The sequence below is a fragment of the Pungitius pungitius genome, chromosome 21 (genome assembly GCF_949316345.1).
Source record: "Pungitius pungitius chromosome 21, fPunPun2.1, whole genome shotgun sequence".
Taxonomy (NCBI): domain Eukaryota; kingdom Metazoa; phylum Chordata; class Actinopteri; order Perciformes; family Gasterosteidae; genus Pungitius; species Pungitius pungitius.
The window spans coordinates 4,774,771-4,802,028 of record NC_084920.1 but is presented as its reverse complement, the minus strand read 5'-3'; the positions used below and the strand labels follow the sequence as shown (position 1 = coordinate 4,802,028).

General features: G+C 43.2%; 1 protein-coding gene across 1 annotated transcript; it reads left to right on the top strand.

Moving 5' to 3' along the window:
* The first annotated feature begins 7,092 nt into the window (after window positions 1–7,092).
* Window positions 7,093–26,340, top strand: LOC119213116 (SH3 and cysteine-rich domain-containing protein 2-like). Its single transcript, XM_037464152.2, has 11 exons — window positions 7,093–7,595; window positions 15,912–16,278; window positions 16,979–17,073; window positions 21,087–21,171; window positions 21,265–21,377; window positions 21,473–21,536; window positions 21,830–21,885; window positions 22,035–22,123; window positions 22,795–22,846; window positions 23,662–23,799; window positions 23,995–26,340. The coding sequence occupies exons 1-11, from the start codon at window positions 7,509–7,511 to the stop codon at window positions 24,091–24,093; spliced, it is 1,245 nt and encodes a 414-aa protein (XP_037320049.2). The 5' UTR covers window positions 7,093–7,508; the 3' UTR covers window positions 24,094–26,340.
* The last annotated feature ends 918 nt before the right edge of the window (window positions 26,341–27,258 follow it).

Genomic DNA, 27,258 nt, shown 5'->3' with positions numbered 1-27,258 from the left:
AGCACATACGGAAGGCTTGCGGTTTGTGGCTGCTGATGAGCCGTGTAGCATGGAAATAACCTGCCAGCTTATCCTGACGATAAGCAAGCGGGAGGAGGCAGTCATTTGCCAGTTAGTTAAGCTTTATAGCTGCTCACATGGATGGAAATGGGCGAGTGCTGAAAAGAAGAAGGAAGTAAGAATAAAGGCGGGAGGCGGCGAGGAGGAGAGAGCATAGATTTATTTGCAGCCTGAGAGTGCTACATCCTTAACTAACGGATATTATTACAGAAGAAACTCACGGCCTCTGGAGCAAGGCAGCAGCTTACAGCGTGAAGGCAGTGCAACATTTTATCTTTGCCCGTCGGAGCAAATTGAGTCTTAACCTGAATATCAATTTCCTGGTTTTGCTTAATAGAGAAGCAGTGGTGTCAGTGTCCTCACTAATTTGTATTTGGGTATGCGTGTTCGTGTAGATCGGCATCAAGCACAGAGTAATAATTATTCTCACAAGAAGTAGAATCACGGTTGAAGGAACTGAGGCAGAAATTTAATACAACCCACATTTTGCATTTAGTTCCTGCGGCTGAACACGGCGTATTAATTTGTCCATGTAGAAGTTATTCTTCGGACCAAAAGGGATCGTCACTTCAAATCGCATTTTACCTTTGCGTTCTTTGTGGGATGGCTTTACGGTTTTGTGGCTTTGCAGATCTCTTTACTGCTGTGCTGAGGTAAGATTTTATAACAGTATCAAGCTCCAGAGTTATGCTGAGGCAATCTGAAGAAAGTGGCTGTAAAACTGTGTTGCTTGCGAAACATCAGCAGAACTGAAGGAAGCGAAGGCGCATCTAAGTTCATGGCTGCGGTGTGTCAACAACAAGCTTTTCACTACTTCTATTGCATTCATTATGGGAAATATTATGGGTAAATGGGTTTTTTTTGTCTACTTTGCAGGGACTACGGTAAGTGTTCAGCACCACGGAGAGATCCTCTCCACTCACTTCCTGTAAGCTATTACGGCGATATCTAGCAAATTGCATAATAAACGTTCACATAAGACCGTGGCTCACAGTACAACATATAAACAAACAGAGCTAATTGAAAATGTGGAGCTTGAGACTTTCTCCCTGCCTTTGGAAATAGCACAAGGGCCTTTGCAGGGCTTCCTGAGATGTCTCGTGTATCTCGGCAGTGAAAAGCATTTGCTCAAACGGATCGGCAAACTGCACCTCAGAAATGAAAAGCAAAACGACGTTGTGATGAGATCATTTATTTTGTCAAACAGTAATAAAATAGTCTTGTCAGGTAGTTTTATTCACCACTTGCTTCCCCACCCCCCCACCCCCCCCCCCCCCCCCCCTAAGAGCAGCAAGAGGTCATGAGTAAATGCCATCATCCTCCAGTCATTTCTAAGCAGGAAATTAGTATTATTGAGTAGTTTAAACAGACTGGCATTTATGTTGGTGCTAGACCGGGTCATTTGACTTTTGTCCTCTGCCCGTGTCGCCCGTCAGTGGCGTTTTTTTTCTGCACGATGATGCGTCTGTAAGGTCATCTGGAGCACTCATTAAAAATGAAATGAAAGTCTATTTTCCCTTTAATCCCTGTGGGTTACGGGGGCGTGAGTCAGCAAATGGCGGTGCCAACCACTTCCTGGCTTGTCCAACACAAGCCCCAATGTCATTCTGGCCAACTGCCCGTCCTCCCAGCCCACTGCTCCCTCTTTGCACCTCTCTCTCTCTCTCCTGGATTAACTGCTTCTGATAAAGAAGAAATATCTCTGTCTAACCCCAGTAGACGCTCACTGCTGTGATGCTGTGAGTGTGCTGCTCCGTTGTAGGTTAATAGAGACTATTCTTTTATGGTATGATATCTATTATTTTACTCCCAGGGGGTTTCAGCTAGCACTTATACTTTCCTGATATCTGAAAACATAGCGTTATTATGGTAAATTGATTTAAAGACCATATTAGTGTCCCCCCCTTCTTTCCTGCACTAATTATTTCTATTATCCTCTGTAAGATGTGAATGTTGCAATATGTGTCAGAAGGTTAGCCTATTCATTATTTATATTTACATACATACAATTACAAATACTCTTACATAAAACTGTGGTGCCTTTTGTGTCTTATATAAATTACTTTTATGTGAATTACCATTTTTTTTACAGGCACGATACAAATGTGTAGTTTATAATTGTTTGTGTTTCTTTTGTTGTTTCTTGCTTCTGTGTTTATCTTCCCCAGGCTGCCAGTGGCTTGACTCTACGAAGAAAATTAGATTGAGAGAGAGAGCTTGTGAATTTCCTCATCGATACGGCCAGTATGAATAAATCCAATTTACTGTGTAAATGCATTATTCCATAACCGTAATCCTAAAGTGAGGTCCTAAAAGTCCCTAAAGCAGTAAAGACCAAACCGGATGACGTGTTTTCTCTCACAAGGTAAGAAAAACATGTCGGGTGGAATGTAGTACATGTGCATTCTACCTCACAGCGTTTGCCAAAACTATGACAAGCAGCCACACGCACCGTCAGAAACCGACAGTCTGTGAACAGCAGATCTGCCTCTGAAGCTAAATATAGCTCTCTCGTTTGTTGAGCAAATACCTTAGAAGTTGTCTCTTCAAGGAAATCAGGCAAATTGGCAAAATCTACAAAGTGAAACAGCACGTTTTCCTCAGAAGTTTAGCAGAGTGGGGAAAAAAAACACTAAGTTATCCAGAACGAGTACAGTGGACATTTGTTTGCACGTATTGGGATTAATGCTGGTGCTTTTTTTGAAGCAGCTACCTTAGAAAGCACTTTCTTGGGTTACCTGTCTGTTTTGGTTATGTTGGTGCGTCTGTCTTTCCACCAACAGTTCATACTTCTGGAAGATGGATCATATTCACTTTGGTGATCTTTGGCACTTCCCTATAACTCTCCCATGAGTTTTGTTTTCCTTGAAACATCTTAACAGCATGGATTGCCAGGCCCTCATAATGAATTGCAATAACTTTGATCTCCCGCCTCTTCGTTGCCATCGAAGTCGATCGGGTCAAATTTCTCGACCACATTCCCGCAAAGCAGATTTAAATGCAAATGTTAGCATGATGGTAGCCGCCTCAACATTAAAACAGCAGAATGTTATTGTGACGTAAGCATTCATCTCAAACCTCCATTGTGCAGACTTAGTCTTGAGAAGCGATTTCGTTGTTAATAAAAGTCTAAAATTAAAAACACAATAACATATATTTCAATGGGATAACTATGAATTGTGATGCGGTTTATTGTTGCTTTTGAAGCAGACTAGACCATTTTGACCCACATTTGATAATGTACACTATAAATGCTTCACCAAATAAGGGAAAGTGTATCGTACACACAGAGAACACATTTTCTCTTGGTTAACCACACAATATTCATCTTTTATTGCTCACTGAGCGTGTAACAGTGCATGCTAGTGTTTGTAATATGTTTTCCTCCTGTAATCAGGTCAGAATCATTTCGATATGAACAGGTTATGGCCAGACAATTTAATTTCTTGTTATTGAATTATAATTCATTTATTTCCGTATGATGAAGTCTAAGTTGCCACCTCATCTCACTGTTTTACCTGATAACACTGACACAGACACACATTAGACTGAATCTTTCAATGTATCTTCCAGTCACACACATCATACCTTGTTTTCCTTTTTACTGCAGGAACGTGTGTAGGTTGTTTTTGGCCTTACGTGGCCTAGTTTGGTTTATAAATATTAAATCATTTAGGCTGTGTGGCGTAAGAGCAGGTGTTGATTTCTACTGTATTTACAGTAGGGCTGGTTAGCAAAACAAAACTCATACAGCAGTTGCGAGGGTTTTTCCCATTGTCATTAGGAAAAAACAAGTAAAATGTTGCTTTCTTTTAATGAAAAGAGAGACATGAAGGTCTAAATAAAAAGAAAGAAAAGCAACATAGCTCCGCCACACGAACGCAGAAAAAACTGGGCCACGTATTCCACAAGGAGTGAGCTCACCGTGAAAAAACTCTTCAAAGTGATAAATAACAAACAAGTCAGCTTCGCACATGACCAAATGGTTGCTTGTTATATCATGAAAGAAATTTGTCTCCTATCAGGAATTAGTAGGTTAACGTTTGACCCAGATACAGCTGGAATCTAAAGACGTTGAATTAAGATATCTCATTTAAATAGAAAAGTGGATCTTTAAAAAAACACACTTTCTTGGGCTGAGAGCGTCAGCAACATAACAAGGATAAGTAGTTGTTCTTAATTCTATCACCTGAATATTCAGATTCTCACCAATCTAAAATCCATGTTGCTGTTGAAACTAGTAAAAGAGTAAAATGTCCTTAAAAAATCCCTCCTTAAAAAAAACAAAAGCAGGTTTAGTTTGATAGGGTCAGCTTCTGACAAATGCATTAATTATAACAAAATGTTGCCCACGTTAATTCTGTTGAGCAATTTGGTCTAATGCAATCTGTTTGCAGCATGCAGGGAAGCTCCGTGAGCCCTGGGTTGGACGTGTGAAAACTCTCTACTCTGCTCTACCTTTTGAAGTTGAGGATAAAACAATAGATAATGTGCATTAGCAAGGTCATTCCCCAGTGCGATGCTTCTATTATGGACAAGATGTCCTTTTCAGTGGAGTGCCTTTGCATATAATGAGGAACAGTAAAGCCTTAGGATTTGGGGATTTGAGAATAACCCTCCAAAGTTACTCAAGGAGTGTTATGTTTTTTTAATATAACAGTTACAACAGTAATGGTCAAACATATTGGTACATCATCAACGTGCATGCAGCTACAGCATAGTGCTTTTTTATTGTATTATTTTTTTTTTACAAAAAACACCAAGCTAAGTCATTAGCAGTGCTTCCTCTAATTTTCCTGTGGAAAAGGATCTGTTTTGGACGGTGGCCAAGCAGCACCACATGGGAACCTGTCCGACTCCCGACAAACCACAAACCGAGCGGAGCCGAACCACAGCCTCCCAAAGCAATAACTAAATTCTCTGGCCGCCCTGCGCTGAGAAACAGCCGACGTCAGCTGTTTCAGCAGACCGCCTGCCGCGCTGTGGCTCCTCTTCCTCTGGAAATAGATGAGACACACAAAGTCGGCACACATGACGAGTGACAACGAGCAAACAAAAGGGAGACTGTATTGACAGATTCAAAGAGGGCCGAGCAGAAGAGAACAGAGGATATAGGAGACATAGGTAGTACTCATTTGAGTGGATGGGGGGGGATAGGGATCACGTGCCTTGTGGAGATCGCTCGCTTCTTACAACCTTCACACAAATACAGTATGAATACATACAGATAGATGTTGCTGTGCTGGAGATGGTGAGCAGTTAAATGTGCACTTTAGGTAAGAGATGTGTAACTGCAGTCAGATACCTGGTCACCTTGTTATTTGTGGTTCAAATGAGTTCAAAATGTTCAAATGTAAATAGCGCCAAAAGGGAGTCAAATGTGTGTGTGTGTGTGCACGCGTGAGTGTGTAAAAAGGGACAGAGAAAGAGTGAGTGGATGGAGGGTGGTGTTTTGTAACTACAGCAAAAAAAGTTCACCCTGAGCAGTGAATAAAACATGATGCCACAAAATGGATACCAGAGCTCCAAAAACATTACTGTTTTTCTTCTTTTATCTGTCGTCCCTGTGTTTTCTGTGAAATATTGATGCTGTTTGTCAGGTTTTTCGGGGGCCAACAGCTATGAGATCAAACCGATAACAACAACAGATAATCACTATAATATTGTGCCTGTATGTGCAGTAAAGTCACATCCTCGTCAGTTCAGTTTCATTATTGAGCTTTAAAGCTGATACCACAGTGTCTGACACACAATTACAGCGAGAAGCCCTTGAGAGGTCCTTATAAGCATTTCCATGCATTCGTGATAAAATAATAGAGATTTCATTTGCATAATTACCTGCCGCACCATAACACAGTATCATTTCATTGATCGAGAATGGCGGGGGCTTGTCAACCTGCTCGAGGCCAGCCGTGATTGTTTCAGACAACTGCTCCTAAAAAAAGCTGGGACATGTTGTACAGACCCACTCTGCCTCTGAAAGAACACCCAGATCAACACAAAGAGAAAGATGTTTTTGCATAGACAGATGGATAGATGGATAAATAAATAGGGGGATAGATGCGTTTTGCTCATGAATGAACTGATTGGTTTGACAATATTATGTAAATATTAATGACACCCAATGCCACGGGCAACATTTTAATGAATATTCACTTATCCAGCGAGGGTTAGGGTTATTATCACGCACGCGCCTATGCTCGCGTGAGAAGCAGGACAAATTAATAGTCAGCGCTATTTCTTTCTTCATAGTTGTTTCTATATTTAGCTCACACTGGTAGAATACAGCACACACTGTACACAAATAAAATTCGCAGTGCCTCGGTTACAAAGAACCTTAGTCTGGAAACCGCACAGCTTAATGAAGGGAGGGTTGATGAACGGTCCCACATGCAGAGGCAGGCTGGCAGAGGGGAGCTGTCCTTGGTGCTGAATCAGCCACCATCGCCTCGCTGCTGGTGTTCTCTGCAGGCTGTCGCCTGGGCCCCTGCACAATTGTGTCAGACATAGACATTAGTTAGCTTGTAAGGTTTCACAGTGTTCTTTGAGCATCTTCGGATTAATTTTTAAGCATTGGCGTGCAAGCTAAAAAAGAATATTATGAGCTATTTTCCATTTGTTTTGAGTATTTTATGAATTACTGATCTATTCACAGCAGATTTGGATCGTATTAATTTTTTCTAGTTGTTTGTTTTGTTGATATTTTGATAGGTATATAGATATGCAGGCAAATGACCAGCATGGACCTTTGATGGTGTATTCTTTTTCTTTGCACATCGTTTGCATGCTTGTCAATCATCAACAAACCACCCAAAATGCCCGACCTTTTTATTTTTCGTTTGATTAAGATCAATACGCATATGTTTTAATTCATTTAAAGAACAGCCTTTAGCGGGCTTAACACACAAAAGTTAAATACGTAGAATTCAACATCCAATCCTTTACCGCCTACCGCTCCAAACGTCATCCTCAGCGAGCCAATCGGGACGCGCCTGACCGGTCCCACCGGCGAGTTCCGAGACGTGCCGACCAATAGGAACGAGCCGATCCGTTCGTCACGCGGAAAATCAAAGTTGTTGTGGGAGCGCGTGTGTGTGCCAGCGCACAGGAAACCTGTCCGGCGGGTGCATGCGAGAGGATCGAGACGGCGAGGAGGAGAAGTGGACGGACCTACCGGCACCAGCCCCTCCTCAAATAAAACCCCTACCGTAGCAAAAATAAGAAGCCCCGCCGCACCCCACCCCCGACACACACGGGATATCGCATTATCGCGATGAAAGATGACTTGACAGTTGCAAACTACAGCTCTACCTCGTCAGACCGTGGCGATGTTTAAACCTCTGCGTGCATAGTCGCCCCCCCCCCCCTCCTCCCCCCCTTGTCCCTCTGGCACCGTGGACGTCTCCATTCGGGTTTCGCTTGCCGAAGGAGCGTTTTGCTGAACCGATATGACGGAGATCAGCGAAAAGGAGAACGAACCACAGAACCTTCACCGCCCGCCACAGGCCACCGTGCCCAGCCAGCCCGAGACCAAGGTACCCGCGCACCTGTGCCATATCGTGCGCATTTCTGTCTCATTCGAAAAACAAACAAGGCGCATTTATGTTTATCAGTATTATTTTGTAAGTTGAAGCGCGTTCGTCTCGAAAGTTGCTGCTCCGTAAAAATAGTTTTTTTGTCCTACGAAGCTAATTCTGTGGTGGTTGCGTAAGAACTGTAAGCCGCTGTAATAGCCGCTTTAATTCCTGTAATTTACCTGACCTCAGAGAGGTCGCAGAGGGCAGAGATGACTTGACATAAAGGTGTAGGGCGCTGTGTGTCTGTGTGATGTACAAATGCTAAGGATTCCATTAGTATACAGTGATGAACCCATTAAGCCTGTTATTCAGTTGTTTGCTGATGGGCTTAAGGAAGACATCCATTACATTGTGTGTGCGTGTGTGTGAGTGTGTATTAAATATTGTACAGCATCATCACTCTAGACTTTTTAGGGGCCTTGCATCTTTTCGCACGGGACCATCCCAGGTACCAGGATGGCCCATGTGTTGTCTTCTGTGCTTTCGCTGCTGGAATATAATCCGCCACTAGATCAGTTAAAGGTGTAATTTGGGTAACGGGTTAATTTAGGAGTATATAACCATCCAATTGGCACTCACTAACCCAGATCACATGTGCTGCTCATAAGAGATGGAAAAGAAAGCCTTCTTGTTTCAATTTAGGTCTTTTGGACGTTAAATTCAACGTTACTTCTCTCTGTCCATTGCCTACCTCCATTGCCTCTTGTTTTAGGGTTTAAAAGTAGATGTTGTGTACTGCCCCAATATTAGGGAGTAAATCTCGCCGGGCATTTGTGATGTTCTCAGGTGTGCATATATACATATACAGTATATATATATGTCCCCACGGCTCTCTCACATCTTTCTTGGTGGACTGTGGGTGAGTGGGGAGCGCGGCCGTCCTCCAATCGGAGGGTTGGCGGTCTGATCCCAGGCCCGGCTAACCCGCATGTCGACGTGTCCTTCGGCAAGACACTTAAGCCCAGCATGGCTCCTCTATCTGTGACTACAGTGTGTGAATGTTAGTTACTGATGGGCAGGTGCCACTGTGCATTGTAGGTCCTGCCATTAGTGTATGGAATGGGTGTGAATGATGTCATGTAGTGTCAAAGCGCTTTGAGTGGTCAGAAGATCAGAAAAGCGCTGTACAATTTACCAAGTATAATATCCTCGCTTTATTACCAAAAAGAAGACAATGTGATCTTTCTTGACCAAAAGTGTCAGCGTTAAATAAATGATCACATCATCTCCTGTCTCACATTTACTTCTTTAACGTACACATTTAACTAATGAGCGCCAAGAATGGCCCTAATTACAGCTGCAAAGGCAACAACGAATCTCATTAAGGTCGGCTTTTGTTTGGTCACCACGACATGGGGCCCAAAAAACGGGGGCCTCTCACTCCCTCTAGTCGACTAAAGACGAACACAATGCATTGTGGGCGTTGAGATGCTGCGCGGATTTACGAGCCAATCCGCCTGCAGATGTTTGCCGTGCCTTGCGCGGGTAGGGGGTGTTCAGGGGGGGGGGGGGGGGGGGGGGTCATAATTCACACAAACGGTCGTCCGGTCACAACGGCGCCGGCAAGGGAGCGATCCCCCCCCGAGCTGCGTCAGCAGTGCGTCTCTGTGTTTGCAGAAGCGCTCCTCATCCCCTCCGGTGAAGAGCGAGGAGGAGATGGAGATTGAACGTGTGTTACAACTGCATCCATGGGACTTGATTATAATGCACACGGTGTGGAAGAGTTGTTTAACAGATTTGTCCTTTTTGTTAGTATGAATCGATCAAGACACATATCGTTTGTCAATTGTTGAGCTTTGGAGGCGATTTGTCTTTTCGACAGTCAGGCTAGACGTTCATATGCTAAGTTAAGCAAACCAGCTGCTGCGTCATACAGCGATATCGATCTTCTCATCCACCTCTCGTTGTGAAAACAAGTGAATATTCCTTTGCTTTTTAGTGGAGGTGAAGTTTGATATGGACACACTGTGATGGTTTTAATGCTGATGATGCGTGGCGGCGCCGTGCCCCCGGCCCACAGGGCCTTCACACAGTCCATCGCCTTCTCAGCCAACACAAAGACGTTTTTACGACGGGAAATGAAGGCAACTGTCTCTCTCAGACTTTGCCGTTCACACTCGCTTTCTCAGAGCTCTCCTCCTCCTGCTGTTCTTCTCACTAACTTCAGTTAGTTAGTTCAGTGAATTAAAGTCAACTACTGTACACTTTTTGGGGGGTTAATTGTTCTCCTTTTATCCTCTCAAATACCTTTCATAAATGTGCAAACATGAAAATAATCACATTTCAATTAGTTGTTTCTTCAGTCATTGAAACGTGTTGCTTTAAATTGGATTATGATACCGTTTTATTTGATTTGATCGGGACAGGTTTTGACTGTGTTGACATTCAATTTCCTCATTTTTAATTTCCGAGTTCCTGTGTCAAAAGGTATCAACGCTTCTTTAATGAGCTTTTCCGATGTGTGCCAGCATGCGTCTGTGCCGTTCATATGGTGTCACTGTGCAGATTACATTTCAGAACAAAGCAAATTCTGCCACTCTTGTGCTGTCTTCTGACACTTGGTGATATGTTTGCGTCTCTCCTGCAAGTGTGATTGACTCGTGCCGCCGACCTTTGGCACAAACTGCAGTCAGAAAACAGACAGACGAAGAGTTACTGAGAGACGGTACAACAATGAAGAAGAGACGAATAAACATAAAAAGCAAGAAAAAGACAGAGAATGGGACATAAACGCCGTCAAATGTTCCTACATAATTGCGTCAACGCTGTGCTCGTGTATCCGATGTTGAGGCAGCACTGTTTGGATTAATGATGAAGTCATTGAATTACTCTTCTTGATCGGGTTGTAAAATGCTGCTGATTCAGCAGAATCCCGTGTGTGTCGGGGGTAACAGTTGGGAAGAAGAATTGCCTCTATCTAGTCCTTTGTTTAGTCCCGCCCTTACGTCAATGCTTTGGGGACATTGGACTTTGTTTTTTTTTGTACTTGAATATTTAATGGAATTCAACGAAAGCTTGTGTTACTTAGCAACTATGATGTCACCTTAATATCAACCCTGAATGAGCGCACGGCACGTGAGTTACTGCCTCGAAATTCCGTTGAATTATTAAAGTAAATACAAAAAGAAAGATTTGAACTTTTTCGACACTGGTTCATCGTTACTATAAAATGAATATATTGATCTTGCACAGATGTACAATAAGTGTAAATTAATATAGGAACACAGGATGATATCAGTTACTTTCATTACTACTATGGTTCTATTCTTTATTCATCTGATAGATATCCCAAGTCTTAGATCTCAAAGATCTCAATTTAATCTCTGTTAAATGTGAGGAAGTGTAGCCCTAGTGAGTTATCAGTGTAACCAAATTATTCTGAACACCCCAATCAATACTGTTCGTCAACCACTGCCTTTAAATCAAAGAGCCGTTGCCTTGTGCAGTTAAGCCCTCTAAACTGCTGAATGAGGAAATGCGAGCTTCTCTTGGTGGAGGCTTGGGGGGGAGGTGGGTGGAAGGGTGGGGGGTGCGCAGGGAGTCTTTGCAAGCAAGAAGCTCACGTGTCACTAGAAAGAAATCCCTCCGAACTACGGACAGGTATTTAGGAGCCACACGAAGAGCGACCGTGACAATGAGACAAGTGACAATGAGAAGAGGATTGGAGGATAATTTGTCCCGACTCAATTTCTTTTTACCTGAGGTAGATCACTAGTACAATCCATCACTCTGTTGCTTCAGGTCCATTTTAGGTTCGTATTCCCATACCGCATAAAGAATGCCTTGTTTTAGCTTTTCTTCCCATTTTTTGTAATTGCCTTCTCTTGAGTAATACATTTTTTTGTTTTTTTTTAAATGCAGTGGATATCAAAGGAGCCATATGTCTGATTGGACCAACCTCCTAAGAGCTTCAAAACTTTAGTACAAAATGAATGCCATTACATCTCAATGTGATTTTGTAATACCAAGGGCACACACACACACACACACACACACACACACACACACACACACACACACACACACACACACACACACACACACACACACACACAAAGGTATTACAGTTGTAGGACGTTTTCTATGAATTTATTCCAAACCCCACATTGCAGCATTTGCCTTGAGGCATGGAAACCTTACATTTGCACAAAAGGTCCTTTCACATCTTTTACCCAACAGGGTGCAGCTGGAGCATTGCCTAATGAGGTCTCCTTCACTCTAAAGCTCAGCTCACTGCAGGAAAAATGTCAAACTTAATCACTTTCCGGTGTGTATAGAATAATACTTTTTAATATTATGATCAGCTAGGGAATTCCTGCAGAAAACACTGCGGTAGGCGTGTTGGGAGACACTTGGGAGTAATTTGCTCCAAAGTCACATAATGGAAATACGAGTACTTTTCCACCGGGAGATAGCATTAACCTGCATTTAAATACTGCCATCTAAACTGTTCAGTAAGGTAGTAATGAACCTAACAAACATCTGCAAACACGTTGGAAAAGCATGCACGAATCACTGCTCATCTTATACCAACATTCTAGGAATAAGAGCAATGAATTCTGGATCATACAATGTATTTGATCTATTAATGTTGCATCAGTCAATAGATTGTTACAGCTCTCAACAATGCACTATACTGCTGTGTAATGTGTGTGTGTGTGTAAGTCACAATGGCAGCTCTGGCTCTGCTCGTGAATGTCGCTGGAGTCTGAACAATGCTAAAACGAGCATTCTTATTCAGACCTGGCTTATAAACCTTGTGTAATAAGCGCCGGAGGACATGCGCCCACAGTTTGGCAGCTGAAAATACTGGCAGTCAAGTGACAGGATTGTTATTGTTTTTGCTTCCTTTTTTATTTCTGTAAAGAAAACCGTGGTTACAGTCCAACAACACACCCTGGACAGTATGATACCATAACAGCATTCATTAGAGATTGATCATGAGATGGAAGACATAGTGTCCAAAAAGTCGAATCCTCTTTGTAGAAGATTGCAGTTAAATACTTAAGACTGTTTGTGTCTTTAAGCGTCAGGATTCGTCCACATTGAATTATTACCAGGGAGTTTTTCCTCTTTATGCCGATTTCTCCTCAGTCGCCTCACTGCAGCATATCTGTGTTGTAAAAATAAAAACGTTTAAAATAGCACTGGAGCCATATCGCAGTGGCACCGGGATTAATTTTTTGTCTTTTAACGGGCATCTTGTGTGAGACCCCCCCCCCCCTGCTTAATTTTTAATACATCAATAGATTCCACACAACAGCCTATTTATAGAAACCATCACCAAACATCCGTGCGCTCTGTGCTCATTTTCAATCGACCGAAGGACGAGCTGGAGACGTCTGCTCTGTCTCCACTGCACCGTTTGTCTGTCGGAGACGGGGGGATGTGGCGCTTTGGGTTTTCAGATACAAGGCGTGGGGAGCTGTACCAAATGAATTGTCGCTGTAGCATTTTCCATCCATCTCCTCTCTCAATAAGCCTTTTTCTTTCTTCAGTTGTACATGTTGTTTTTGGCCTCACAGGCTTTTTTTTCTTTCTTTTATTCCTTGCTTCCTCCTGTTCTTCAAACAGCTGTCTGATGTAGTGCGCCAAACTACTTTCACTGTAATGAGCTAATTGCCGTCAGTAGTTCATAGTGTGATGGGTCTCCAGTTCTGTGATCCATAAATAGACTTTTTAAAACCTCGCAGAGAGACACAAGAGGTCCATGGAGAAATAAAAAGATTTGCATTCATTGGGACTCTGTTCTTTTGCCGCTGAGGGTTTTATGGATATAAGAAAAAAACACCACAGGCTGTACTGGCACACATTATAACCCAAAGCCACACATAATATTAGAGTAACCATGAATGATTGGCGATAATGAAGGTCGTGCTGTGTTGCCCTTCAGCTCCCAAATTTGCGTAAGTCTACAATGGCTATTCTACAATGGCTATTATGTTGTGTTTATGTGTGTACCGTGCACTCTGTGGACACTTTCTCATGTAACGCAGCGCTTCAAACTATTATATTATGAATTCAAACCGGGTGCCTTGTGCATCAGTGTCACGCGTCAAGAGGCGCGACAAAGCGCCCGGTGAAACCCCAATGTTTTTATCAGATCCCTCTGACAGACTCTAAGCTCTTTACCACTCTGGTGAAGCTAGTACGTGCACACTTCAATCAGAATGTGCCAACCAAACCCTTCTAAAAGCCATTTTGGTTGGAGGAAAGAACCTGAGGGAAGAAGAACTGACCGTGGTCCTGAACGGGGAACCTACCACTGTACAGGTCCCCAAGTGCGGGACCTGAACGGTGGAAATTTTTTTTGTGGTTGTTGAACAATTAATTCCAACGCTCCTGGTAGCGGTGATGTTGACCACTGGCCCAAAGGTAGGGCTTGCGGTGTTGAAATGGGTGTCGTGGCTCTGCAGAGGCCAGTTGGAACTCGACTTATGTGTCGGGATATTGTCATTTCAAAGAGAAAAATGCTTTTACCAAAAGGTTAAAAAAAGAAACACAAGAGCACTCATCCGAAGATAGAAAAGAAAATAGCTTGTTTATAAAATAGCCACATATGTGTCCAGAATATTATATTCTGTAGTGAAATATTTCCCTAAATTTTCAAATAATGTGTTGTTCAAAACCTTTAAAAAATGTGACGGAGTGTCATTTTAAATACGTTGCATCTTTGTACATTTGATCATTAAACGCTTTTTCTTTGATGGTGTCTTAGAATAACCTTTTATACGACAGGATGTGTGGGATTGTGTAGATGCAGATCCACTCAGGATCAGTCAATGTTACTAATTCAATGCAAGTCGCAAACAAGCTTTTTTCTTTTCTATCTTCGGATGAGTCCTCTTGTGTTTCTTTTAATCTTAGTAAAAGCTCAGGAAGGTACATTTAGCTATTGATTATAACTCATGTGCTGGCTCCTCTGTGCCTCAAGAAATTGTTACTTTCCCACTTGAAACTGGAGCAAAGACCTGCGTTACAGGTTAAAAATCGAACAGAGAGGAACATCCATTACTGAATTGGCCTGCAGTCCAGCCAAGAAAAAGGCCACCAAGGAAAGCATGAACTCAGCTCCCCATAGAAAACATTAACGAGAGCCACTCGCTAACAGAGAGAACTCTTTCATCACTCAATCTAATTGGCAGCCGCGAATTTGTAGAAAAAAAGGGGAGCCATTGATCCGATTCCCTAAGGAGGGAGATGGCTTTTACTTTGGCTTCCGACGGTACGATGTGCAATGAGGTATGCTACCTTTTCAGTAGCAGAAACGTGTTAATGCCACGAAATATACATTCAATGCATAATTTATTAAAAGTCTGTATAACTCTGAAGTCAGAGGCAGGTTTCTGCTCGTTAGCCAGTCGCCAGCACAGACAGCTAATGAGCTCCCAGTAAATAGAGGAGTCTCAGGGACTTATCACATCCTTGCCCGCATCCTCAGGGCAATTGCCCTAATGAATGAGTTCGGAGCAGATATTGCTTCCGTGTATTGGACCCCCATCGCTGCAAAGTCGCGCTGATTGCTTGTGACTTAACGGTTCCACTGTACAGTAGGTAGCCAAGTGGATGGAGTCCGGCCGACCCCCCGATGAACCCGGTGTCTGCCGCACGCGTCACCGACCGCATCAAGTGCAAAGGTGCGCGGCGCTCAATAAAAGCAATCAGACGTGAATTTTAAGGGCTATCGACGCGCACGGATCCGCATGGGACGGCGAAATTTGCGATGGAAGGGAAGAGGCGAGGGGGCTGAAGATGGATGGCCAGACGCAGGCCTGATAAAGCAAGGACAGTCAGAGGGGAGAGCTGATGGGCCGTTAGTTAACTTCTCAAAAGGGGCACATTTCCTCAAGATGGAAATTTATTTTTCTGTCATTTCAGAAGACACTTCAATTTTTTCCTGGTTTCAAATGTCACCCCCTCGCTATATATAACGTCGCAATCAAATGACAGGACGGCCCTCGAGTTGTGATCAATCAGAGCTTGAAGACAAGTATTTTGGATCGTGGAGTTTTTCGGAGGTGCGGCCTGCCACGTTTTGATTAAATGTTGCCTGTTGCATTACACTACAGGACACTTTTTCTTCCTCTGAGCATTGAGATAGAAGCACAAATATATATACTTTGCACGTGACATCAGGGTTTTTTTGGTATAGATCGGGCTTATTCACAGGGAGTTATTAGTTAAAGTGAAGCACGTTACTTAACCAGTTGTCAGTTGACATATTCTTCAAAGCCAGCATTCACGTTGCCCTGTTGTGTTGTCTTTGTCTTCCAGTTACAGCGGTTAAAGCGCTCCCTGTCTTTCAAGTCAGTCATGCGCAGCAAGAGCGTGGACAACTTCTTCCAGCGCAGCAACGGCGATCCCCGCCCTCCCTCCGCCCGCGTCGCCTCGCCTGCACCCCCGCAGTCTCCCCCGCCCGTCCCCGAGTCCCCCCTGGCCTACGAGCGCTCTCCGTCGCATTCGCCGTCGACCAGCCCCGACCCCTCGTTGTCCTCGCGCTCGCCTGCCGCCAGCCCCTCGAAGTCGATGAGCTCCAAGGCCCAGCCCAAGGCGCAGCCGCAGGCGGCGAAGACCCACTGCTTCCAGGAGCACGTCTTCCGTCGGCCCGCCAACTGCCAGCGGTGCAAACACATGATCCAAGGTAGGTCTAAGGTGCAATGTGACTAAAGAGTGTGCCTTAATTGTTGTGCTCCTCGCCAAATGTAAAAAAAGAGGGGAAACAATGGCCTTAAATGGAGCTGCTGATTTTTTAAAGTTTGACCACTGGGAATATGCTCACGTCTTTTTCTCAGACATTTTTTTCTGGGTTTTCAAACAATTACTGATCGTTGCTTTGGTTCTATGACTATTTCTTTGGCATAAAATTGATGGAAATGATTTAAAGCAAGTTATGTGGGCCAATTGTGTTTATGGGCCTCTTTAAGGAGTTGTATCTCCTTTTCCTAGAATGATTACCCTTCAGTTCCCCAAAGAGAACCCACACAGAGAAACTCAGAAAGGACCCGGCGCCCATGTGGGTCGACATATGAAGCAAAAATCTGGTGCACATAGGGTTTTTTTTCTAAAACAAACTCCAGTTACAAAGCATCTCTGGAGAGTCTCTTTAATTGTTTGAAGCACTTACAATTGCAGTTCATTTTACAACAAAAAAAACGGGATAACAGTCACGAAGCTAGAATAGGTGGTCTGTGAAAAGCATGAAACTCCGGCAACAAATAATTAACGTTATTGCTTCCCACCTCCATTGCCGGGTCTTTCAACCCGTTGCAGATGACGTAAACATTGACCGCTGTCTTTTAGTCTACCAGCACGTGTTGGAGTGAATTGTCTCGTCTCTCCAGGGAACTCCAAGCAGGGACTGCGTTGTAAAGCCTGTAAGCTGCCGGCGCACCTCTGGTGCTCGTCGGAGCTCTCCCAGCAGCCCTGTAATGGCAAGGTGAGCAAACCTAACTACGCACCTCCTAAGAAGCTAATAGTTACACTCTGCTGCCCCCCTAAAATGGGTTTGGCAGCGATGGGACACCTGTGAACCTTTTGAGGCCGCAGGGAACTATGTGTAACATATTGCTTAATATTATTATTAGTCTTTGTCATATTTTACTACATTGCAGTCATCATAATGAACAACCTCAAATGTAGCACATGTACTTGACTGATCATTCATATTTTGTAACGATTATATGTGTGCTATTATTTGTGAAGGGAATAGCTCCCTGTCCTTAGCATAGCATTCTTAATCAGTAAACGCGCCATTTGTGTATTAATAAATGATATTAAATGCCGTGTTCTCTTGTTGCTTTGCTCATTTGGTGCAGTTATCTCCCAGTAGCCAGGCTTACCACGGGCAAAACATCTCTTTACATCGTTAATTACGTCTTCATGTTTTGCGCTGCAAATGCATGAGTTCACAGCAGGCAAGAGACCAACCCAGAATGCATTGTGTCTGCAGAATAAAACAGCGTCTGGACGCTGTAATTGTCTGTTGGCGTAGCCTTTCTTCCTGGTAATGTGCTTAGCCTCAAAGCCCTCACCTCGTGGGAGGAGGATACAGCTAACCAGCAGAGAGAGAAATGTAGAGGTTATAAATGGAATGTGTGTTTCAAAGGTGTATTAAGGCTCTGCTGTGAGAGAGAAGGTGTGAGAGGGCCGCCTGGGGGGCTCAAGTTATCTCAGAAACCACAAATGCCCTAAAAGGAGCCACAGCTGAGGACGATGGCACCGATTGGGTGTCGGTGGCCAGGTCCGATCGTTTTCTACACTCTGCCTTTTTGTCCTTCCTCCCGCATGTGCTGCTCCTCTCACATGACGTCGTCCAATCCTCCTTTCTCTCTCTTTCTCTCTCTCTTTCTCTCTCTCTCGTCCGGGTGTTACATTTCCTTCCTCCCTTCCTCAACTCTGTTGCAAAATCAATATCTCCCGGTACCAGCTGGTCTGGCTAATTCAGCGTGAAATTCAGTGTGTTTTGGGAACGCACACAATCCCATATGACACGGCAGGCTTTCGCCGAGCCTTCGGCGGTGTGTTTTTCCATCACTGCACACTCATCAGAGCGAGGATTGGGCATTTTACTGACACTGGGCGGAGGTTCACTGACTCTCGACTAAATCGTGTCATCCAAAGCATCCGAATGCTCAAACCGTATCCTATTTGAGGTCTTGTAATTGCCCGAGTCATTTCACTTGAAATGGACATTTAGAGAACTGAATGTTTTGGTCAACAATGGCATGTAGAAGAAGTTTTGAAATGAGTGGGAAGACACGACGATGCTGTAATTGCCGAGTAGAAACGCAGTCAGGCTCTCAGGATGGCTGGAGGCCAGGCGGAGCGGTGATGGAGTCGCTGCACGGAGGAGAGAGTTCATTAAAGAGCAGAAGGAGAGGCCGTCTCAGCGTGACTAAAGTTGAATACATTAGATCTAATACTAAAGGAAGTCTTTCGTAGACTTATGTACTTAAGTACACTTTTCAGGTGCTTATAATCCTACTTAATACGGAGCACTTATAAATAAGTTACAAATCTTAATCCTACCAACTCATTTTTGTTTAGTCCTAAAGTAATTTTTTTCTGATGACTTCTCATCTTCTGTCTTGAAAACCTTCTTTCACTTAAATGCATGATACAGGGATGCATTACTAGTTAATAATTACTTACATCATGCTGATCAGCTACATCCTAATGCTTCAAATAATATGCAAAAATAAAATATCAGATGGTAATAAAACTCTACGAATGGTACCATATTTCATAATGTGTATCTTCAGTTTTGATGACTTATTACCAGTAATTTTACTTTCAATAGAGTATTCGCACAGTGAGGCTTTGTTGCTTAAACTTGAGTAAAGAAGTCCTAACTTTTTGTAATAAACAATAAAAGCGCAACATTAAGCAGGTACAACTGGCACAAGATGCACTAAAGAGTAAATTAGTGTAATTAGGAATGAAAAAGGATCATCGATGACTTCCGTGGCTCTGGCTCGCTCTCAACTCATTTTCTGAGTGCACCCATACGTTATATGACCTTTGATAGCTTTAAAAACTCTCCAGAATAAAGCTTTTGAAAATGGCTTTGGAATCCTGACAACATCCTTCTAATCAATGTTAATTAAACTTAAAGATGCCTAAGCTTTTGATTAAAGAAATAGGCCTGCTGAGCACTGAACAAAATAATTGCTTCTGCGGGAAGGCTTTCGACTCGCATCAATCCTCCCCCTAAATTCTGGAGTCTTCTCCAGAGTCCCATCTGACCAATGAGTGTGATTTCGGCTGCTCTGCTCTCTCACACTGACAAACAAAAGAACAAATACACTTTTCCCATCTCTTGTTTGTTCACTAAAGCTGCAATGATCGGATGACTGAACAAAATGAACCATTCTTTTTAGTATTACTTTCTATTATTTGATTGTAATTGTTGCCATTCTTAACTTCAGCCAATTGTGAATTTAATGTATGTATATATGAATATATATATACTGTATATGTACCACAGCGCAGCAGAGAAATAGATTGATAACGTTTTTCTGATTGACATGTTTTTATCAGCATGTTTCACTCACTGTAAGGGTGATGAAAAGGGATAGGGAGATTAGATAAAGTAAAGATACTATCTTTATAAGTTTCTATTTGGAGAACGCTGAACAGATCCATCACAGATTCTGTCAAATACAGCACTTTGTAATTGTATCTCTTAGCCTGATGAGTGGTGCACTGTAGCTTCTCATATTTTTCTTTCTAAAGAAAGAAACACAATCAGATATCAAAGTATTCAATTTGACAAAGAGAGGCCGACCACATGGCTGAATAGGCTCGAAGGCAGATAGGAAATAGGTTTAGTCATACTCCATTACGCATGCAATCGCGTAGGGGCACATTTTGCAGAGGTAATGGTGAGTATATTATTGCCACCATCAGTGTTGAGTGACGCAGTCATATAGATCATATGATCCAGCTCAAATGTGACAGGATTAAAATCATTTTAAAGGTTTTCATTTTTTGGTTACTACCGTCATGTTCATGTTTTCATGTTATTTTTTGCCATTTTGCACAGTATGAGAAAAAGTTTCTGCATCAGTTATGTACTGCCAATGCCAGGTGTGACCTTTAGTGAAGTACAGCGACAATTAAAAGGATACAGCCCGTTCTTTATAATTGCTGCTGTTTTGAGGCACTTGGGTATTTTCTACTGTCGACGGCTATTTTGTTTTGCCAACGGCAGAGAAATCTCAGGAAAGGAATCTTCTCCTAACCTCGAAAAGCAATTCTACATGCCGAACCTTCACAGTACTAAAGTCAGATGTTCGTAAGGCCATGCACAGATATTATAGCAGAACAAATCAAACATGAAGGCTGTGAGACGATTGAAGATATCAAAGAAGTGTTGGTGCTCACAGGTTTTACATTACTTCTGTATTTATTTCAGCGTTGTCTTACAGAGCTGTGGAAAACGGTCAAATTCACAGTATTTTACAACTATTAAGTGTAAATTGTGTGTAAGCAACTAGTTTAATCAAGTATATGTTTTCACTGGAATAAGAAGGGTATGAGAAGCTGTCAGATGATTTACATTGAATATAAAGTAGAATATTTCTCGTGCAGGTCTAAAAATACATGAAATATAAATGAATGAGTAAAGTACCCTGAATTTGTACTGAATCACAGTACTTAATTAAACAAACTTGGTTGCATTGCACCAATGTGTGTTATTGTGTCCTTTTTCATGTTGCAGATCTTTCATTTCAATCATAAAAAAAGAGTTGAACAACCACCAAAAGGTGTCCTCTCAATCTATCAGCATGTAATCGGAGCTTTTCAGCTGACACCTGTCCATCTCACGTAGTGTAGGCCCGCCTCTCTCAGATAAAACCACACAGGTATCACCTCGCAGACAAATACGCCTTCACGTCTTTGTTCCGTTGCTCTGTCCCGCACCAAGTAACTCCTTCTCCTTCTCAGACTGGAGCCTTCAAGAGGAACTTCAGCTCTCCGCTGTTGACCAGCGACGCGCTGGGCGTGGTCATCGAGGCTCCCGCCGCCCAAGGTGAGCGACGGAACCGCCGGGGCCTATGTGGCGTGCGCGCGGCGCAGCGTCAGGTGTCAAACCGCACGCGTGTTGCTCTGTGTCTGTGCGCAGAGGCGGATCATGGCATCGTCGACCCCGTGTATGAGGCCCTGCGCTACGGCACGTCGCTGGCTCACCTGAGCCGCTCCAGCTTCAGCAGTATCTCCGAGTCGCCCTGTCACGAGGTACGGAGACGCGCGCTAAAAGTGAGTTCGCGCCGCCATCGCTCGCGGCAAGAAAATCGCTCACGTCGCTGGCTGCTGCTCTTTCTTCACGACAGGCGGAAAAACTGCAAGACAAACTAGAAAACCAGCCGATAGCTGAAGAGGAACACATCCCCGGAAGTAAGTAGTATCATTTTCATGCGATTGGTTGTCTTTCAGCTTTTAAGATAAATACGGCAAAGAATTGAAAGGAACAGTTTAACAGTTTGGGAAACTTATTTATACTGCTGACACGTTAGAATAAATGACGTTGACTAACGCCTTTGTTTTGTTTGCTGCAAAGAGAACTAGACCTCTATCTGTATCCCTCCCTTCTTTCCCCTTTCGCCTCTGCACTCTTTCCCACTTTCTCTGCTTTTACAATCCTGTTCCTTTTTTCCCCTTTTCTTTTTCCCCCCTCTCCGCCTCTCCAGTGCTCACCCCTCCGGAAAGTGAAAAGGCTGATTCAGAAGACAGAGTCAGCCTGAAGGTTTGTAGCCCACGCTCCTCTGTGCTTGCAAACTTTATTTTTCTTTCTGTCATCCCCCTTTAAACTCTATCCTGTCCTCTCAGATGGCGATAACAATCTCTCTCTCTCTCTCTCTTTCATTCTTTTGATACTTCCCTTTTTTTCATCAGACTCCTAAGAAAGTAGAGGTCCACTCCATCCACACATATGCGGCTCTCTACAAGTTTCTGCCTCAGGAGAAGAATGACTTGGAACTACAGTCAGTCCAATTTCTTTGCATACTGTACTGATTGGGTACACGAGAAGAGGGTTACAACAAATCAAATGAAGGAGGAGGAAGTGTGTACCTGGCATTAATGTACTGACATTCACACACCATCTGCCTTCTCTGCAGGAGCGTTGTAGGGGGGGTTGCAGGGTTTTGATTGGGAGGGAGGAGTGGGCTGGGGAAAAAAACAGAGTTTTTGTATGTTAGTAGGTGGAGGAAACTGCTGAGTGTGGTATGACACCCACCACTAATCTGCAGGAGGCGTCTGTGCAAGAGGGCCGTGCACAAAGTGTTTTGTCACGTGCAAAGAACAGTTTCCTCTGAGATAAAACTAATGTCACGGCAACATTTGGTGTAATATACCTAAAATATTAAATGGACTTTGAGTTAACAGGTATATTCTAGTTTATATGCAAAAATCAGATGGCAACAAATGACTTGATATTGAACAGTGGAAATGCTACTCATGGTGGAGACTGTTTAAGGAAAACTTTAGCTATTCATCTCAGAAAGCTAGACGAAAGAAGGGGGGAATAGTTAGCCTGGCTCCGGCACAAAACTTCCTAAAAAAAGAGGGTTAGCCTATAGGTAAATCAAACTAAGTTAGAAACTCAGCCGAAGTCTTAGTATCAAGCCCTTTGTTTTAACTGTTTTTACTCCAGGCCAGGAGACAGAATCCAAGTCACCGATGACTCCAACGAGGACTGGTGGAAGGTGAGTTGTGAAAAAAAAAGAATATTTCTACTCAAATGCACTGTGGTTGAAAACATATCATCACTACAAATCTCTGCCTACCCTTTGAATGGATGTAACACACATAGACTAAATCAAAGAGGTGCAGTGAGTGTTTAGTGAGGCATCTGAAGATCCTAACCTTCACCTGTCACCGAAAGAGACATCCACTTTAGAAAATAAATAAATAATAAGCACAGTAACCATATGTATCTACCGCTTATATTATCGATGTAAAAAGTCCCGTCGAGGGCGTTCCCAGCCTCGCCCGATGCCAGCTTTTAAAGAAAAACATAGATGGATAAACTTTATTATAGTACCGAGAGTTATTTCTACCCACCGCAGACCCATTACGTTACAGACTGACACTTAAACCCGTTATTTATGTAAACATGCCTCTGCTAAATGTTGAGGCTTTGTAGGTCTCTGCAGAGCATAGAGGGGGGATTACAGAGGCTTTCTGGTCTACTACTGAGGCGGCTAATTAGGGAACTATCTATATATATATATTTTTTTTTTTCGTCAGCTAATTGTAATGGTTGATTTAAATTCCAAATCGGTTACTTTGATGAAAATGCGATGCGTGTTTTGGCCAAGTAAACAGGAATAGAAACACAAAGAATCTTAACTTTGCGCGCCCACCCCAAGGGGCCGTCAAGAGCCGCGGTGGAAGCTGCTTGTGTTTCAGGCGTGAACAGTTCGACCGGAACACATGGCTCCTCTTGTTCAGCAAGCTGGCCAATCGTGGCTCATTGCAAGAGTATAGTTGGGATCGTGTGTGTGTGTGTGTTTACCAGGGGAAAAGCAGAGACAAGGTGGGTTTGTTCCCGGCCAACTTTGTGCAGCGGGTCCGCCCCGGTGAGCGCGTGTGGAAGGTCACAGATGGTTTCCACGGCAACCGAGACAAAGGCCAGATGACTGTGAAAGAGGCCCAGGTGAGCGCACCCTTCTCCTCTCTACCACACGTGCATTTTCAGACGTATGCAAATTCCTGCAGAAAACTGCCGGGCAGAACAGAGGACAGCGCGCCGCGGGCTTCCGGTTCCACAAAACGCTCTCTCACGTTACTGAATATCCCTCGCTCCTCCCTCCCCGCTCCCCGCTCCATGCTCCTCTGCCCCCTTCCGTAGATCTGTGTGGGGAAGAACGAGGAGATTGACGGTTTCCTCCGGCTGAGCAGCGGGAAGAAGAGAGGCTCGGTCCCCGTGAAGAACCTGCTGGAAATATGACCGCGGAGCGCTTCTCCTTGACCCCGAAGAAGAACCTCGCTATGACGGAGGTGCACTCAGGAGTGTGTAGCCGACACCTCACTGACCGCCAAACACTCACCGCCCCCCCCCCCCCCCCCCAACCCCTCCAAAAAGAGGCCGTGACTCTGCAGCCTGAGTGGACAACCAGCCACAAATGAGCTTTCGCCCGCAGAAGCTTTTAAGACTTTAAAGGAGGGTGGCGGCTCCCTCAGAGCTACTCATGTTGTAGCACAACTTTACACCTTGCGTGTTTTCTTTTCTTTTTTTTTTAATCACACTCACAACAGAAATGTAGCATCACGCTGAAGAGGATGGTTTTGCAGGATGTCGGGCTCCCTCTCTCGCCATTTTGCCCCTCTGCGAATACCGGGGGAGAGGACTAAACCTTACTTTGAGCGGTGCGCGAGCAAAGGCTTGTGAGCAAACTCACTCACTGTCACTGTTTGCTGTTGAGAGGCCCGAGAGCTTTGTGAAAGAATGTAGCTGTCTATGGTAGTGGCCTGTGTGCTAAACTTTTAGCGACGTGGTTTGGTAGATGTAGCCGAGGGGATACGTCACCGTTGATCTCATTTTGTGTGTGCGGAACGCAGCTCACGCTGTGTACACGTCTGCCTTGTGGCTTTATGATTTGCACATGTGTTACTCCTGCTCCGTCTAGAAAATGATTCAGGTAATTACACTGTGTGTATGTAAAGATTTTAAAAATTGTCTTCTATGCTACACCTCGATCCAATGAAAGTCATAACACACACACACACACACACACGCGCGCTGGGATTTTCTATGTTTCAACCTGCTCTCCAGTGATTAGATTATCGTGCACATTAGGCTCTTCACAGCTCCGATGTGACGAATGCGTAGCGAGCGCCTCCGGGAGCTTTTTCCTTTCTTAAGGCGTCCTTCAACCACACTTAACCTACACGCATTTGTGCAGCTCACGCCCCATAAAACTCTAAAATGCACCACCGGAATGTGCTTGTTGTCATCACGTCGTTAGCATGTTTATCTCTTTGTTGAGTTCTGTAATATTTTTGTTGCACTACAAATTGAGGATGGTGTGATTTCTTGACTTTCGGACGCTTTCCTTGCACGGAATAGCACAGCGAGGAAATACTTCGTCATTCTGGATGATGGATGAGAAAAAGTTATGCAGCAGTTATGTATCAAGAAAGTGGTGAAGGCCATTCAGACGTTGAGTCCCTCGGAAGGTCACGTTCACATCTTGGGCTGTCTAAAGTTTGCTGAATTCTTTCTGAATGGCTTTTATCTCTTGCAGCACATTTGATTACTTGAATGGAACTCTAAGGGACTGTTATTGTTTCTGTTATTTTAAGTCTAAAAGGCAAAATCAACGCACACTATGTGATTTATTGCTCATTATGAACCATAAGGCGACGACAAGTTGCAGCAATAACTGTAAATAAAGGTATGACAGTATTTGTAAATAGCCTTATATATGCTCTGAATAGCTCTCTATCCATGAGGTTTGCAGCTATCCGTGAGCCAACTAAGGGCATTAATCTCAGTTATAAATTACAGGAGATCATTATTTATTGTCCCACTTACCAATGTATGCATCACTTTGCTCGATTACCATTCAGCCGAGTCAGCACAACTCTTTTCAAATACTATGCACAACAGTTCTAGTCACTCACTTTATTTTGTACTCGGCTTATTTCTTGTGGAGCCACAACTGTGTCTTTATAAACCTTTGCTTTTGCAACAATTCTAATTGGGAATCCATCCTTTACAAAGTGCTAATGCTAAACATTACCTTCTCTGGCTAGAACCAATATTGGCTCAGGATCAGTGTTACCCAGGTGAGTTCCCTTTCTCACCTTAATGCACACTACCAGGCTAGTTCTTTGCATGGCTAGCTGCCCTTTGATCCTCACAGCGCTCAATAAAGTCAGACAAACTGTCAAACCGTGTGCTCTTTTAATTGAGAAAGACTGTTCCTCTGTTCTGTTCTTTGTCTTGCTCTGTCAAACTATATTATTCACCTCATAAATATTGGAATTACTGTTAAGCCAACAATGGCAGAAGTAAACAAGCAAGACCAGAGTATAGAAATACTGCTTTGCAACTAAAAGTTGTGCATTCAAAGATTTTCTGAAGTGAAGATACTAAAATGTTGCCAAAAAAATTATTTTCAAAGTATTATAGTAAAGTAATCATGTCTTCTGGACCTTTTCATTGTTATATAATTCATTATTATCTTTATTGTTAATGCATTAACTTTCTCATGTACTGTTATTGATTAAAGTGACAGTAACAATGCATCATCTTTTTTATAATACATTTTGAAAGTTCGGGTTATTTCATTTTTTCTTTGTTCATGTTATTCATAAAAACATTGAGAAAAAAAAGTCTGACAGCATTTTCTGATAGAAATTCAAATTCAGATATTCAAAATAACTTTTTTTCAAACTCTAAACTGTAAACATATTGCAACACAAAAATGTTGAACGATAATACTAATAAACGTGAAGCAAAGTGAAAATCTAAACGTTTAGCCGGTATTGTTTACGGTGTTCGACGTCTTAGTTCGGCATGCTAGCATGCTAATATTTGCTAATAAGCCCATGAACCCCAAAACACGAAGCCGAGTGTCATACGTGTGAATTTGGTCATTAGTATTGGCCAAAATATTTTCCTGCCGTCGGTTGAAGAAGAGTTAACTTTATACGCTCATAGATTTGCTGATATTTCCATCCAAAAAGGTGAACTGACATTGCTGGGCATAAAACTGCTAGCATGACTAAAACAGTATGAACTAGAAACATTAAATGGTCCTTTTTTTTCTTTTTTTCCTAAATTACAGCTAAACGTCTGCACTTTCACCCCATGTTCATGTCTAACTTCACAGCTAAATTCCTCGATAGAATCCAAAACTGGAAATGTCTCATTTCGCGGCCACAGAAATACACCGCGATCTTTCATGTGACTCGACAGCGCAGCGCCTTAGAGGACTTGTTCTTAATGACCATGAATAATGTGATTAACTCCCAATAAAATTAATTGGCAACAGATAAGCTGCTGGCAGGCCATAGACTACGCTGGCAAAGAGAGAGGAAGAGTGTGTGTGTCCCTGCTGTGGTGTGAGGAACATTTCTCAAATCATGACCCAGTTCTGTTATCAAA

Bases quoted from the DNA above. Each gene is read 5' to 3' on its own strand.
- LOC119213116 (XM_037464152.2), top strand. From the start codon at position 7,509: ATGACGGAGATCAGCGAAAAGGAGAACGAACCACAGAACCTTCACCGC. The intron at 7,596-15,911 runs GTACCCGCGCAC...TTTGTCTTCCAG, and splicing joins CCAGCCAGCCCGAGACCAAG to TTACAGCGGTTAAAGCGCTC. The intron at 23,800-23,994 runs GTGAGCGCACCC...CCCCTTCCGTAG, and splicing joins TGACTGTGAAAGAGGCCCAG to ATCTGTGTGGGGAAGAACGA.